The 16,112-nt window shown below is 40.7% G+C and overlaps 1 protein-coding gene across 1 annotated transcript; it reads right to left on the reverse strand.

Moving 5' to 3' along the window:
• Positions 10,172-14,763, reverse strand: LOC8076398 (uncharacterized protein At1g04910). The gene is made up of 8 exons (XM_002438198.2): positions 13,784-14,763; positions 12,796-12,863; positions 12,607-12,695; positions 12,345-12,510; positions 11,971-12,260; positions 11,661-11,865; positions 11,399-11,556; positions 10,172-10,894 (listed from the first exon to the last, which is right to left on the reverse strand). The coding sequence occupies exons 1-8, from the start codon at positions 14,103-14,105 to the stop codon at positions 10,651-10,653; spliced, it is 1,542 nt and encodes a 513-aa protein (XP_002438243.1). The 5' UTR covers positions 14,106-14,763; the 3' UTR covers positions 10,172-10,650.

Raw genomic sequence — 16,112 nt, forward strand, 5'->3', positions numbered from 1 at the left:
AAAATGGCACATTTTATTCCATGTCACAAGAGCGATGATGCTTCACACGTTGCTGATTTGTTTTTCAGAGAGATTGTTCGTTTACATGGAGTGCCAAAGACTATTGTTTCAGACCGAGATACAAAATTCCTGAGCTATTTTTGGAAGACATTATGGGCTAAACTTGGCACGAAGTTGTTATTTTCCACCACTTGTCACCCACAAACGGATGGGCAAACTGAAGTTGTCAACCGTACCCTGTCCACCATGCTGCGTGCCGTGCTAAAAAAGAATTTGAAGCAGTGGGAAGAATGTCTTCCACATGTCGAATTTGCTTATAATAGGGCACTACATTCCACTTTGTCCATTTGAAATTGTTTATGGTTTTAAGCCACATACTCCCATGGATCTTTTGCCTTTACCATTACAGGAACAAGTTAACTTGGATGCAGCGAAGAGATCCAACTTTATCAAGAAGCTACATGATGAGACAAGAAGAAATATTGAGAAGAAATCAGCACAATATGCAAAGCAAGCGAACAAAGGTAAGAAGAAGGTTACATTTCAGCCCGGTGACCTCGTGTGGTTGCATCTACGCAAGGATCGATTTCCCCAACAACGTAAGAGTAAGTTATCACCTAGAGGTGATGGTCCATTCAAGGTTCTAAAAAAGATAAATGATAATGCATACAAAATTGAGCTGCCACCTGAATATTCCAATGTTAGTCCAACATTCAATGTCAAAGACTTGCATCCATTTGTTGGTGAGCCTGAGTCGAGGACGACTCCTTCTCAAGAGGGGGAGGCTGATGAGGACATCCCTAGCATTCATTCATCTTCAAATGAAACTCCACTTGATATAAGTGGTCCAATTACAAGAAGTAGAGCTAAACAATTGGAGAAGGAAATTCATTCTCAGGTGAACGCTAACCTTATGTTTAATAATCAGTTTATGTTGAATGATCCTATACTTTTGAGTTCTTGTTTCAATGTCCTTAGGAATGATGGAGGGTATGAACCAGCATGGGATGAAGATGGATTCAAGCCTTTGGACATCTGAACCAAGAAGCCTATCGTGTGCATAAATAAAATGGTGGTTCATTACTTCTGCATGAGAAGGCAACCAGAAGCTAGATGGCTGACCCATGGTATAAATTCCAAGCATCACCACGGACAGAATACAAGGAGTTACGTGGCATTCTACAGATGGATGAAAGCATCTTTAAGTCTATGTTGCAGCCCATCAAACGGTTCATTATTTAGACTTCCCAATAAAGAGTTATGCTCATTTTAGTAACTGCTGCCAGAAGCTGAGAAGACGCGCGAACCAGCCACGAAATCCACTAGTGGATGTGCATGCTGTCATGTATTCAAAGCTGAACGCCCCTATCTATATATATCTCTTGTACTAGACAATGAAAGGACACATCTTGCTTGGTTAAAATTCAGAATACACAAACTCGTGGAGTTTTGTTTATGCGTGAGTCTTGAGAGGCTTGCAAAACTTGTTCTTTCGATTCCTGAGGGAGTTGTAGAACGCCGAACTGCGGTTCATCCAGTTTGTGCCTTCACGTCTATACGGCGTGATTGCGTGGGCTGTTCGTCGGTACGTGGAAGGGTGATTGTCTCGGTAGTTCGTCGCGTGGACAGCCTCGCGGTGCACTGCCTCTTCACCAGGTCACGCAGCGACAAGTTATCAAGTTCGCGAATCCTACGAGAAGATCGGGCCACAACGACTTGTCTCACGCTATCCCTAGGCGTGAGCATATCAAACACTGGAGGTGCCCTTACTACAGTACTCTTTTCCAAAGCTTCTTTATTTGTTCTCGCTTGTTCACTCTACAGTACACAGTACAATATATGTGCAGTGCCTGCACCTTTTAGCGACAGCGCTACACTGGAATAACGGCTAAAGATCGACGGCGACCATCGAGGAAAATAAAGATGCAAAAGCGCACGCCAGAAAACGACGTGGCCCGTGGCCGATCGAGTTGCGGCCGGGGATCCCATCGTCGACGGCGACGTGCACGGCCGGCTACGCGCGCAACGGTGTCGGAAGAAGCATGGAACGGAAAAACCTCGGGCTGGCCGGCCGGATGAGTGTCCGATCCGTCGCTTCCAGCTCCATCAGACTGACGACCATCGATCGGTGGTCCATCTATCGGTTTCGTGCCATTGCCATCCTTGCTTTGCTCTACACGGCTCTACCAGGTAGGTACGTACTCCTGTATATGCTTCTTCCATGTAGAGCCAGCGACGCTACGCGCACAGACAAATTAAGTACATACACTGGTAATAGTTAACATGAATACTTGATTATTAATGATTTGTACTCTCTTCGTACCTAGATTAGATGACGTTCTGGGCTTTCTCCGTGCTTTCGCAAAGAATAACGCCGTAGTCTCCAAAGGGGTCCGATGGACCGGACTATCTTTGCCTTTTGGTCTTCCGCCCACATCAATCACGCTAACGGCCAGGCGTCTTCTGCTCGTCTCTCATGCTAACGGACGCGAACGGCACACTAACGGACGTCTTGAAACCAGCCCATGTAAAAATCACTTCCAAGTATAAAAAGCCCATGTAAAAATCACTTCCAAGTATAAAAAGCGCAGGTCATGGGAATCAAACACCCGCCCTCGTCCACGAGCGCCTTGAAACCAACCCTGGTAACCAGTAGAGCAGAGAATCTTTTATGTCTATAGGACACACCCGCGCCTCTATTTAATAAAGGTAAAACCGAAAGATTACCCTCTAATTAATGACTCCTTAGTAAGTACAATCATGTCCTAAACGTCATGTATTTCTAGTATGGAGGGGACGGTCAAATGCTAGTAATCGGCCGGAGACTGATGAACAGATCGAGTTACTTTCCTTTTGAGAATACTAAATAACTGTTTAAAAAATAAAGAAAGAATTTTATTAGTTTATAGTCATTACATCGAGTTGATATAATAATTATCCACTTTAGACCTCTGCAAAAAAACACACATAACCTAAACCATAAAAATAAAGAATTTGTCTAACACTGCTAATGATTTATCCATGTGCTCGCAAGAAAAACACTGTGACCATTTGCATCAATAATTGCAATGCAACAACAATCATAACATGTGAAGTATGGTTCTCGAGGATAGCCTGGGTATGGAGGCGATGGATAATGAAGATATCACCTGCAAAAGAGAATAAGAATTTTTTTTCAAAAAAAATTATTTCTACATAATTAAAACGACCAAGTAGTCGTCGCTCCAGAAGAACTAAACGTTTAAACTCACCCCCTCCTCCCATCTCCCAACATATGAGAAATACTATGAGGTTGTGAAAGACTTAATGAAATGTTTATGCAGCCCCAATATCGCATGGACAAAACGATATGAAGAAAAGGTGCTTAATTATCTTTTTTTTTTAGTAAAAGCAACACATTTTACTGCCATGTGAATTGCATTTGCGTAAGTTATCCTCCTTTACGAATATCAAAGAAATTTCAAATGATTATAACATCACCTAAGTTGGGACATAATGAAAGCTTCAAATTTCAAATGACTGTGTTTAAGTTGGGAACATCATCTACGATATTTATAGGGAATTCTCCGATTCGGAGGCTGTTGCGTTTTGTGTAGGCATTATTTCAGTCTTAGTATGAGTTTCATAAGAGTTTCATCTTTATTAAATATGTGGCCGTACAAGCATTTTTTTACGAGATGACAATGTATTTAAAAAGAAAAAGATGAAATGAGTTTCTCTTGGCACGATTACCAACTTTCTATAAGTCATGGATTAAATACTTAGAGCAGGTACAGGCTTCTAGCTAAGCTAATGCTGATATGGAGTAGAGAAGAGAGGAGAGAGATGATAGCTTGACTTTCATGCAAAGACTAAGCTGCACACGAATGCATAGTCAATGGTGGGCCTAAATAACAAGTGTTGTCATGAGGAATAAGAAAGATAAGATGTCTTAGAGATAAGTATGAGATAATTATTGTATAGCTTGACTTTTATCACTTGGCTTATAGTCAAGCACTTGATTCTATTATTGACCTTGCTCTTATAAAACTATAGAATGAAATTTTTTATTAAAAATGGATGTTTCATCTAAGTTTTATTTTTTTCGCGCTGTAAAACTATTCATTGAGACTAACATAATTGACAACAAAGTTTTGCACGATTTTCTGGATCTCAGCGGCATAATCCAAACAGGTTTTAGTTATTAGCAACCAAAAATCTAGCCCCTTTTTTCTATTCTCCGTCACTGTGCTGTTTTCAGGTATCGTCCTCACAGTCAGATGAGGGTCTGTCACTGAATAATCAAGTAAATTATGGCAGTATATACATCGTTCCACTTACTCCCTCAGTCTCTTTTTAAGGGTCGTTTCTAGGTTTTTATCATAAATTTGACTAAATTTATAATAAATACATACAATATTTATATCTCCAAATAAATTTATTTTAAAAAAAGATTAAAAGATCTATATAATGTCAATTGTGTATCAAAAATATTAATACATTTTTATATAAAATTAATAAAATATTTCTTGGAAAGCAAAAAGACAGATATTTATGGACAAAAGAATTAGGTTATTGAGACAGATGCTTTTTCTATTTCATTTTCTGTGTCAACCGATTGTACTAGGGGTTGTTAAGTTTTTGAAGATTTCTCGTCATATCGAATCTTGTAATAACTAATTATATAGAGTATTAAATATAGATAAAAAATAAATAATTACACAATTTATCTGTAATTTGTAGGATGAATCTTTTGAGCCTAGTTAATCTATGATTGGACAATTATTATCAAATACAAACGAAAATACTAGATAACCATTTTGCAAAAAATTTCAACAACTAAACATTACCCAAGTTTTCGTAGAACAAGCCGTACGTGTGCGAGGATGGCATAGCCATGAGACCAGGATGTTCTAGACCATGCTACTATTGAAAATCATATGCACGCACGCATGCATGCATGCACGCATGTATATAGCTGAATAGCTCCAACGAATTAAATAATTAATCGCCATGAGTGTATTGTTTTCTTTTACAGTATTTCCATTCCATCTTCTCTAGTCTGATGTTTGAACCCACAGGATTTCAGAAACCTGTGAGCATTTTTCCAAAGGTGGTGACGACGATGAATGCGAGGGAGACTGCAGCAGATTTCTGAAACTCTGCGGGTGTTTGGTGAAAATCCTGTGGGCTGGATCTGGATCCCCTCCGACAGAGACTCCCATCTAGTAATGAAAACGGATCGGATACGGACGGATATCACCGATATCATATTTGTTTTCGTATTTTTGGTCGGATTCGGATTCGAATACGGATAATGTCAACCACGACGGATAAGATATGATTGGATGTCGACATCATAAATATACGATTTAAGTATTCGGATACGGATACAGTATCGGATGTTAAACATTCGGACTCGGATACGGACAGAACTAAACCCCTCTAAACGAATTCGGTCTCGAATACGATCGGAAAATATCCATACCGTTTTCATCCCTACTCCCATCGACCTCCTTGGTTTTGGTTAATTATTACTTTTTATATATTAACGGATAGATTCGCTTCAGGAACAAGAACCATGGGACCATCAGCCGTTTTTTTTTTCTCTCTCTTTTCTCTATAGTAGACCTATAATTTGCACTCGGCGCAAATGAGGGGAGATGCAATGCATGCATGGTTGCACTTTGCTGTCGTGGCGGCAATTAACCGCTGATGGATGGGGACTATGCTGCCTGAGGTGTCACTGGTCGCTGGCACAATTATCCACTCCACGTCAGCGGAAAAGTGCACGGCCAAGCCGAGCCACGTCAGCTCTCTCTTTGGGTTTGGTTTCCTTGTCAGCTGTGTCTGCCTGTGTCCGAGTGAGTGAGGCCTTGTTTAGGCCCCCACCCAAAATTTTTCGGTCCATCCCATCGAATTTTTGGACACATACATAAAACATTAAATATACATAAAAAAATAAACTAATTACACAGTTTGATTGAAAAACGTGAGACGAATCTTTTAAGCCTAGTTACTCTATAATTAGACAGTGTTTGTCAAATAAAAATGAAAATACTGCAGTGTCAAAATCCAAAAACTTTTTACATCTAAACAAGGTCTGACTGCACAATAGCAAAAAGTGCTGGCCTAGTAAAGGAAAAAAAACACTAAATCGCAGTGGATAGATGCACGTCATCATTGTCTATTCCAATTTATTAGGCTTTCTTGAAGTGTCTTATATTTTCTTTATCCAAAATTATAAGTCATTTTAAGAATCTTAGAGAATCAAAATATCTTAAATTTAACCAAATTTATATGATAGGATAATAACATTTATAATACCAACTAAATATCATTAGGTTCTATTCTTAGTTATATTTTTATAATATATCTATTTGATGTTATAAAACTTTATAAAAATTTTTATAATTTTGGTCAAATTTGAGATACTATGACTCTCCAAAATTCTTCAATGATTTATAATTAGGATGAAAGGAGTAATTTGGAATGGAGGGAGTACTTCGTATCTGCTTATGCAAATTCGTCTCATAAAGGGTTGGTGTCCTATGAATCGATCCTTCAAATCAAATACTATATGTGTTAGTGCTAATGTTTATTTCCTTTGATTTGACATCACCTGCCGCTTGCATGTCCTGGTAATTCTAATAATAAAGACAAGTTCTCTACACATAATCTGAGCACATGAATTAGGGTACTCCTTCCATGTAGAAGACAATACAATTCAACACGGTGTCATGGTTTAATATCGTAATTGTGATCAATTACGATAAAAAATATCAATATTTATGGTATTAAATAAATATTATTAGATTAATTATGAAATGTGTTTTCATAATAAATTATTTTAGAGCCGTAAATGTGAATAGTATTCATTAGAAATTTGGTCAAACGTGAACCACTTTTGCTGACAAGCGATTTATATTATATTCTTTTCTAGACTGAGAGAGTACATCACAATGGTGAATTATAAATCACATTATGATTAGCACATGCGATGAGCAGTTTTCAGCAGTAAGATAAACTAAAATCACGATAGTAAACTACAAAATCATTTTTTTATTAGCATTCACAACGCACAACGTGGACACAATCATTAAAAAAACTCGATCCGCGCCACCTTGACTCCTTGAGTATACTGCTTAAGATAGAAGGTGATTTTTTCATGCATATCAAGAAAATCTCCAAACCATGTCCCACCTATACACAACAACACCATTGGCTACGTGAGATTTGAGTCAGGCTTAGGGCTAGATAACAAGCTAGCCAGCTCGACTCGGTTCGGCTTAGCCCTCGGCTCATTATCTTAACTTACTAGAAAGCTAGCTCAGCTTGACATGTTAAGCTCGCGAAGTAAGTGTGTGTGTGTGTGTATATATATATATATATATATATATATATATATATATATATATATATATATATAAAATAAAATATTTATATTTATCTAAAGTCAATAGTAATAATATAAAAAAAATATCTAATAGCCTTAAATAGTTAAATCGAACAAGATATTCATATGAGTTTAACACTATTCATAAGTTGCAAGATATGAAGCAATACAAAATTAATATAAGCTATGATGGTTTTTCTCTAAAATTATGTCTTGTTTGGCTCGTGAGTAGCTTACGAGCTGGATCGAGTTGGCTCGTTATAGCTAACGAGCTAAAATCTTAGCTCGATTAGCTCGTTTTGATAACAAGCCAAACTAAGCTGAGTCGAACGAACTAAGAGCTTCGAGTTTTTTTTTGTCCAGTTTTAGTGAAACCTTAGCATGTACTTTGGCATGGGATAGATAAGGAATTTTTTTACAAACACACAATTGCTGCACATGCGTAGGTGACGAGCCAAACTCCCGACCTGACAGCCACAGCGCGGTAACAATTATTCAGAACTTAAGGTGGCATGAAATTTGAGCTGCTGAAAAAATAGTATAGCATTATTGACAAACAATGAAAATAAATTGACGAGACTTTATACAGAACACAGGTTTCAGTTCAGCAGCCGAAGAAATTAAGCCACGCTGACCAAACCGCCTATTGATTGGCCCAGCCCAAGCCCATCTGAAACTTGTCCGAGATTGGCCCATGCCCAGATAAATGCGTGCGTGAGCGCATTCGGACAACGCTAGCGTCAGCACTCAGCATCAGCAATGGCCAATACTACTAGTGTACAGTGCCATGGTTTCAAATCCCGCATTTCATTTTCACCCTAACCTAAATCGTAACTAAAATATTAAATTATATTCAAGAGGCCCAGTCGGAACGGTATGCTTGTACTGATGGCGTTGCTTCACGAGTGTGACCATCATACAAATATTAACAATGTTTAAGTAAGATTAACTACAAAACTCTAAAAAGACTGTAAATTTAGGGGGGCACGGTCCTTTTTACCTTATCTGAACTTTGCCACTGATTGGTACTCAATCCATTCCAAATTGTAAGTCGTTTGACTTTTTTAATATCAAGTTTGACCACTCGTCTTATTCAAAGTTTTGTACAAAATATCACTTTCTTTTGTTGTGTATTGGTTTATTAATAAAAGTTCTTCAAGAATGACTTAAATTTAACTATATTTGCACAAATTTTTTGAATAAGACGAGTGGTCAAACTTGGAGTAAAAAAAAGTCAAACGACTTACAATTTGGGATGGAGGGAGTACATTTGATGTCTTGTTTTTGAAAACCGAGCTCGACCATCTCTTATGACAACAGCAATACGGATGCCAACATTTTACTCACTTTGCTCCAAAACAAGTGTAAATCTCTCCTGTTTTAATTAGTCAGATAATTTCAAGTTTTGATTATATTTATTAAAATAATAGTATAAATATTTGCATACCTTTTGAATAGGTTTATTATAAAAAATATACAACATGACTAATCTAGTATTGATTGCTTATTGTAGGTATCTTATTGATACTCCTTTTATATATGTTTAGATAAATTATTTAAGAATGATTGATTTCTTAAAAAAGGAGATATATTTGTAGCAATCCGAGGGAGTAGCTTCGGCTGAAATCTACAACTACAGGCCACGAAATCACCCAACACGGACAGCGAAGGTCAATGTATACTTTATCAGAAAAGTAGCTGTCACTCTGGGCACCGCAAGACACTCTGAAACCCCTGCGGAACCATTTGGGCTTTGCTGTTTGTTGTATTGGTTCTGCGGCTGATGTTGATTTGTTGTGAGAGAAAAACACTGTTTTTGCTATTTGGTGCAAAATGTAGAGAATTGAGCTATGTCCAGCAAGATGCGTTGGAGAGCCCACACTGCGCTTATACACCGACAATGAATAGCCATGTGTGTAAAATATACCCTGCCTCCCTGCACATGTACGTTTGCAAATCTCGCCGGCGAATTGCAACGTGTGTTTTCTATTTGGTTTAGAAGGTTATTGATTCATTATGTAGTTTCACTATTTCTAGTGGAAATTTTATGTACTTCTGTTTCTAGATTAGAGAAAAATATGGCTTAGTTTCTTTCCCACTAAGCTATGTTTTTTTCTTAAAAACGCAGGAGAACTGCGCTTCATTGTATTAAGAAGGTAATCCCACTAAACTATGTAATGCTATCCACTTTTGAAATAGATTTTCAGTAGTTCTAATGGCCACAGTGCTGAATTTTAAGTATTGCCGTACGAGAGTATTTAATTGAAAAAAAAAAGAGTCCACGTTTTCAGGCCCTGCATTCCAGTTTCACCCTAAACTGCTACTACTAGAAACCTAATGTAGGCCTTGTTTAGTTCCGAAAAGTGAAAACTTTTCGGAACTATAACACTTTCGTTTGTTTGTGACAAATATTATTCAATCATGGACTAATTAGGATCAAAAGATTCGTCTCGTGATTTCCAGCTAAACTGTATAATTAGTTTTTGTTTTCGTCTATATTTGATGTTTCATGCATGTGCCACAAGATTCGATGTGACGGGGAATCTTGAAAACTTTTTGGTTTTCGGAGTGAACTAAACAAGACCGTAGATTGAAACTCAAGTGAGCATATTGGATACGACAATTGACAAGTGATAACTGAACATCTGACAAAGATGCCAATGGTGAAATAAAAGTACGTTGGCCCAAGCCCACATGGAGAAATCATCAACACCGACAGTTGACACGAACTCAGAGGTTAACAAGCACCCTCCACGCAGGAATTCACTGTACTAATCACATTATAAAAACTGTAAGTGGTAGAAACATTCTGCACAATTTACATATATAATACAGGTTGTATCGATACAATAAAAAGTGTATACATCTTTCAACATGATTGCCAAAATTTCGCCGGTGGGGACAATGGAGGCGGCTATCAAGAACAACTGCTATGTTACACAACGCAAGACCGGATGCAGGAACCCAGCTGCATCTCAGTTCTCTCTTAAGTTACATTCTTCTTAGCGGTAATTCTATCACCATCATCTATACAAGTCCATCACTTTTCTTATTTGGGAATTAACAAATCCCCCCCTCCATTCTATAATGTGTATTTACCAACTACATCCAACCCCCCTTTTCTCCCTCCCTCCCTCAAGTTTACAGATTGGCCTCATCTATGACTCGACAGAAGCCGAGTCGCCTTTCTGGCTCCAAAGTATTTGCTTTTGGGTTCAGTTGTGTTTGTGAAAGAATGGTATAATGTGAATATGGTATATAGACATGAAAGGATATTATGAGGTTTGCAAAAAATCACGATCCTGGAGGCATTCTTGGGGATTGGCATAGAAATAGTCCTCTTCCTTGGGTCTGTCAGGAATCACCATCCTCTTTGAAGCTGATCCCATCCGCTTTGCGTGCGCAACCTTGATCAATGCAGAGAACTCATCCCATCGCAGAGAACCATTTGTGTACCGGTCCACTAGCTCAACAATGAGTTTTCGGTCTAACAAGACTGTCTTCTTGTAACCCATGAATCTAGAAACAGAAAATGAAAGATACAAGTAATTACTACAGACGATAAACTGCACACCTTTGCAGCATATAGTAGAAAGCATGATGAAAGTATGAAATATACCTATAGCTAACAGTGCGGAATTACCAGTAATTAACATGCTACTTAGAAATTGCAAAATATAAGATATCTAATATATAGTCACTAATAATAAACTTCCATGAACATATTTCCAGATTTCAGCTTCAGAAAATAGGGAAATATTAAGTTCTACTGTTTCTATGCTGTCTCAAAACTCAATTGCACAAATTTTGAAGCATCACTGTGAGTAGTGAGGAATTGATGGTGGTTGAAGACAAGATCATCAATGTGATTTAAAACATTAACAGTTCATGTTTTTTGGGACATCATTAATGCAACACTCAGAATAAACAATTATGAAATACGATTAGCATGCTGCCTGGTATGTCGAAACTGCATATGCTGATATGCTTATAAACTGTATGACAAAGTGGAATAGTGCAAACCTCCGGTGACCCTCAACAACTTTAGCCATATTGCCATCATATGTTGGAACAAATATATCACTTTCTAAAGATACTAAGTAATCCAGTGCTGCCATTTGTGACGAATGGTTCTGGAAGAACATCAGATCAGAAGGCTCCAAAAGTGTCTCCTTCCTCACCTACAGAAAATAGTTGTAGCAAGACATCAGCAATGAGAAAGGAGAGATCGACTACTGTATAACAACTACGATACAATAGATGCATAATATATTTGTTCACACACCACATTCGGGTAAGCTGAAGTTAGAGCAGCCATCCTGCGCTTTCCACCGTATATTTCCCCAGCAGCAATGTATATTTGCATACTTCTATCGATGTCAAGTGCTCTGAGGACAAGAGCAGTCTCCTCAGGTGTCAATGGGCAAAGGCCATCTTTTCTTTTCAAGTCTGAGTCAATCACTTTTTCTTTCCACCATGGATAAGCATACCTGAAGCCAAGAGTAGTTTGGAGCGTGTCCAGTCAACAGAACAACTACAGATAAGAAATAGACGAAATTTCACTTCATGTTAAAGGTACGATTCCAAAACTTCACCTCATTCTTGTGAGTTCTTCTGCCTCTTCCGTACTGCAACCTTGAGTACAGCCAGAAAAGGCCAGCATATCCATTTCATAACGTAAATGAAGCACCAAGAAAGGTCCATTTTGGCGAAGAATTCTAATTACTCGCTTGCCCAACTCTTCAATTTGTGGGGTAAATCTGAGAGAGGCATAATTTACTCGGCATCGCAGTTTCTGAATCTCCATTGGTAAACCATTGTTTGCTAGCCTGGCATCAGTTCGATTCAGATGGAGAACCTTGTACTTACGAATCAAAGGAAGAATCTGATTCAAAATTAACCAAGTGTCAGTTTATACAATAAATTCTGCAATGTAGACTAGTCTTAGATAAAATATGATGCTGCTTACCTGATTTTGATAGTAGGAGATATCAGACCAACTAATTGGTGGCATGGAATGGAACATTCCAAGTTCAACTCTTCTCTTTACCCTTGGGGGTAATTCTCTCAGAATGCGAACTTCACCTCGTAATGAGGTTATAAAGTGCTCGACATCAAATATATCTTGGAACTCACTGCAGGATAAAATGGACTGCTGAAGTTAGCTTCCCTGACATGAACACAAGTCTTAATAATAGATTAAAAGGCAATTTGAAGTCGCCAAACAGCACCTTGGATCATTCCAAAATGAAGTCTTATCCAACTCTGGCACAACTAAAGTTACATTCAAATATCTTGCAATTACAACCATATCACATATCTGATAAAAAAGTAGGCAAGGCCAGAAGCCAGTGTTAAGAGCCAGACATTGTAAAAGAAACTGCCAAATCAATACAAATAAGGGTTTCCCGATTGCTTACTGCAGCTCTCATTTGGTTAAGCCCACCGTTGCAAGACACCATCAAGTAACCATTGTTCCTATATATTCCTGGAAGGCATTGGCAACGAAGCATCAGCAAAAGGAAACACTAGAACATGCACAACATATTTTACTAATTGGATCTATAGCTATGATGCTGGTGCACATTGAGTATTTGAATAGCAACAAGAAAATTATGACCACACTTTTGCAGTCATTTATTAGGAAAGACATTCAGTTAATGGAAACAAACAAGGTCTTTGTTGACAGGTGCAATTAGCTTGGCTCCTATAGTCCTCTGTCTGAGCTGAAATGTGTTCTAAGAGCTAAGTTACCTCCTAATTGACAAAATCAAGTGTTGTTTCACCAAATGCAACTAGGGTTACTAGAAAAAGGCCAATGATGCAGCTACCCAAGAGCTGCTGAGAAGCCTATGAAAATGTGGCCCCACCTAAACAGTATGCATGAAAATACAGAGAAACGCAAATATCATGGTGAGAATACAATAGCCAGAAGGTCCAGAACGGCAAAACTGTTGTGCTACCGACCAAAAGAATATAATGCAATGCAATGTGAACGGCATGCATGACCTGACGTGAATATTTATACCAATTACATATACTGATCCAAAAAATGATGTGAGCATGATTGCATTATCAAATGCTGCGGAAAGCACCACAAACATACATACATACAGGTGACATTAGCACAGAATGAACGAAATTCTCGTGACGGGCTTTGCCAATCGGAGCACACGAAAACGACCGAAATCTTCACCAATCACAGGTCACTTTCATGCGAGACCCGGAAATGTACGCGGGAGCTTTGGAGGGATCTAGCACGGCACGATGCAATGCAGGCGGGCTGTCAATGTCCAGCTGGGAACCGCATCGTGATTGTCCAGAGCGCAGACAGCAGGTCGGAACAGGACAAAGGAAAGCGAGCAAGCAACCCGAGAAATGATAACGATGATGAGCAGGCGAACTCACTTTTGGGCGGCAGCGGCAGCGCGGCGGCCCTGTCGACGACGAGAGGATGCCGCGGGCGCGCGGCGGCGGCGGCCGCCTCCTCGTCGTGCGGCGTGAGGCAGGATGGCCAGCCCTTGAGCACCCTTGGGCCCCAGGTATCCCCGACGGCGGTGAGCTGCACGACGCAGGTCCAGAGCAGCACCGTGGTGGTGGCGCGCACGAGCCAGAGCTTCATCCGCGACCGCGCGGCGGCGGCGGAGGAGGAGGGAGGGAACCTGAGCTTGTCGCCGCCGGGCGCCGCCGGGGCCGCCGCCTTACCCCCTGACGCCACCTTCCACCCCATGGACCATGGACCAAAGCGGAAGCGGAGCGAGAGGCACCTATAGGGCGCCGGGAGCGTCCGAGGGCTGGGAGGCTCCTCCCGGGATGAAATCGGCTGCCTCCTCGGAGATATCACCGCCCAATGCAGCTACGAGCAAGGCCTCCTCCCGCTTGGCTTGCTCCACGCGCTCCAACAACAGCACCCGGCCTGCCAACTTGGCGAGCTCGCAGGAAGGCCGAGCACGTCCGTCACCGGCGCCCAGCCAGCCAGCCGGCCGGCTGCCCTCTCGCTCAGGCTAGTACCGTACCGCGCCTCTTGGGAATCGAATCCCACCTCCTCGTGCCTCTCCTCCTGCCGTGCCCAGTGTGCTCTCCGCTCCCTGGACGACCGGGAAGGAAGCAAAACCGGCGGTCGGCCGCAGCCGGAGGTCACGAGGAGGACGCAGCGTGTGGGCCGCCGGAGGCGAGTGTAGGGCGCCGGAGACGGAGAGGATGCGGCGTGGATCTCGGGGCCAGGCCAGGACAGCTCAAGCGCAGCGGAGCGAGGAGGAGGGGAGAGAGAGAGAGAGAGAGGGAGGGAGGGAAGGAAGGAAGGTGGAGCGATTTGTGGGGACGCCTAGTTATTTTTGGGCGTCGGTGCCTTGCGAATGCGAATGCCTCGGTCCGTGGTGGTGCGTGTGCGTGTGCGTGTGTGCGCGTAGCGGTGTTAATGCGCGCCCGCGCTGAGGGTGTGTCCGTGGAGCGGAGGAGGAGGAGGAGGGGGGTAATCGGCGGGCGGCACCGGCGGCGGTGCACACGAGGGGACGTGGAGGGCCGGGGATTGACGGGGCGTGGAAAGCCGTGGGGGGGGTGGACGGCTGGGATTGGCCGGCGGGGGTAGTTGGGGAGTGGGGAGGTGCAGTATGGGCGCCACATGACAGTAGTACGAATGGAGATGGAGGAGTGGGATGTGGGACGCTGCCACCCGTGACGACGACGGTGGCTGCCGGCGGCCGGCGCGGCATTTTTTTAACCGGCGAGACGACACGGACACGGGGCAGCCCCACTCCACTTGGGTCTTGCCCTGGGGGTATTAATTTTAAGATTGCCCGTCACATCAAATCTTGCGGCACATGCATGGAGTATTAAATTTAGACGAAAACCAAAACTAATTACACAGTTTATCTGTAAATCACGAGATGAATCTTTTGACTCTAATTAGTCTATAATTTGACAATATTTGCCACAAACAAACGAAAGTGCTACGGTGCCCAAAACCCAAAATTTTTGCCAACTAGTTTAAAAAAAATTACAAAAATTTTCAGATTCCTCGTCACATCAAATTTTTAGACGCATGCATAGAGTATTAAATATAGACGAAAATAAAAACTAATTACACAGTTTGGTCGGAATTGAGGAGACAAATCTTTTGAGCCTAGTTAGTTTATGATTGGACAATATTTATCAAATACAAACGAAAATACTACAATTCATATTTTGCAAAAAAAATTTAGAACTAAACAAGGTTACCCGATCGATCCTAGGTCTTGCGTAGTTCTAAATGAAATTTTGTAAAAAAATTTAGATTCTTGTTAAATCGAATCTTACGGTAAATATACGAAACATTAAATATATAAAACAAATAACTAAGAGTCTGCTAAGCTAAAAAGTTATAGCTGAAAATATTGTTCGTTGATTTATCATAGTAAAAAAATACAGCTGATAAGATAAATGAACGGACTCTAATTATACAGTTTACATATAATTTATGAGACGAATCTTTTGAGTCTAGTTAATTTATGATTAGACAATATTTATTAAATATAAATAAAAATGCAATAGTGTATATTTTGTAAAAAAATTAGAACTAAACAAGGTTGGCTGGCTGGTGCTGGGAGCAGGGACCCAAGTGGCGCTGTATTTGTATTGGTCACATGCTGCTGTTGGTATCTTGTAGTACTGTATATTCTCGGTTCTAGGGGTTGCCTGCTGGCGCAGGGCATCATGAAAATTCTACTGACCGCCTGCATTGCATAGGCCATATAGGGTC

Source organism: Sorghum bicolor, chromosome 10, assembly GCF_000003195.3.
Source record: "Sorghum bicolor cultivar BTx623 chromosome 10, Sorghum_bicolor_NCBIv3, whole genome shotgun sequence".
NCBI classification, from domain to species: Eukaryota; Viridiplantae; Streptophyta; class Magnoliopsida; order Poales; family Poaceae; genus Sorghum; species Sorghum bicolor.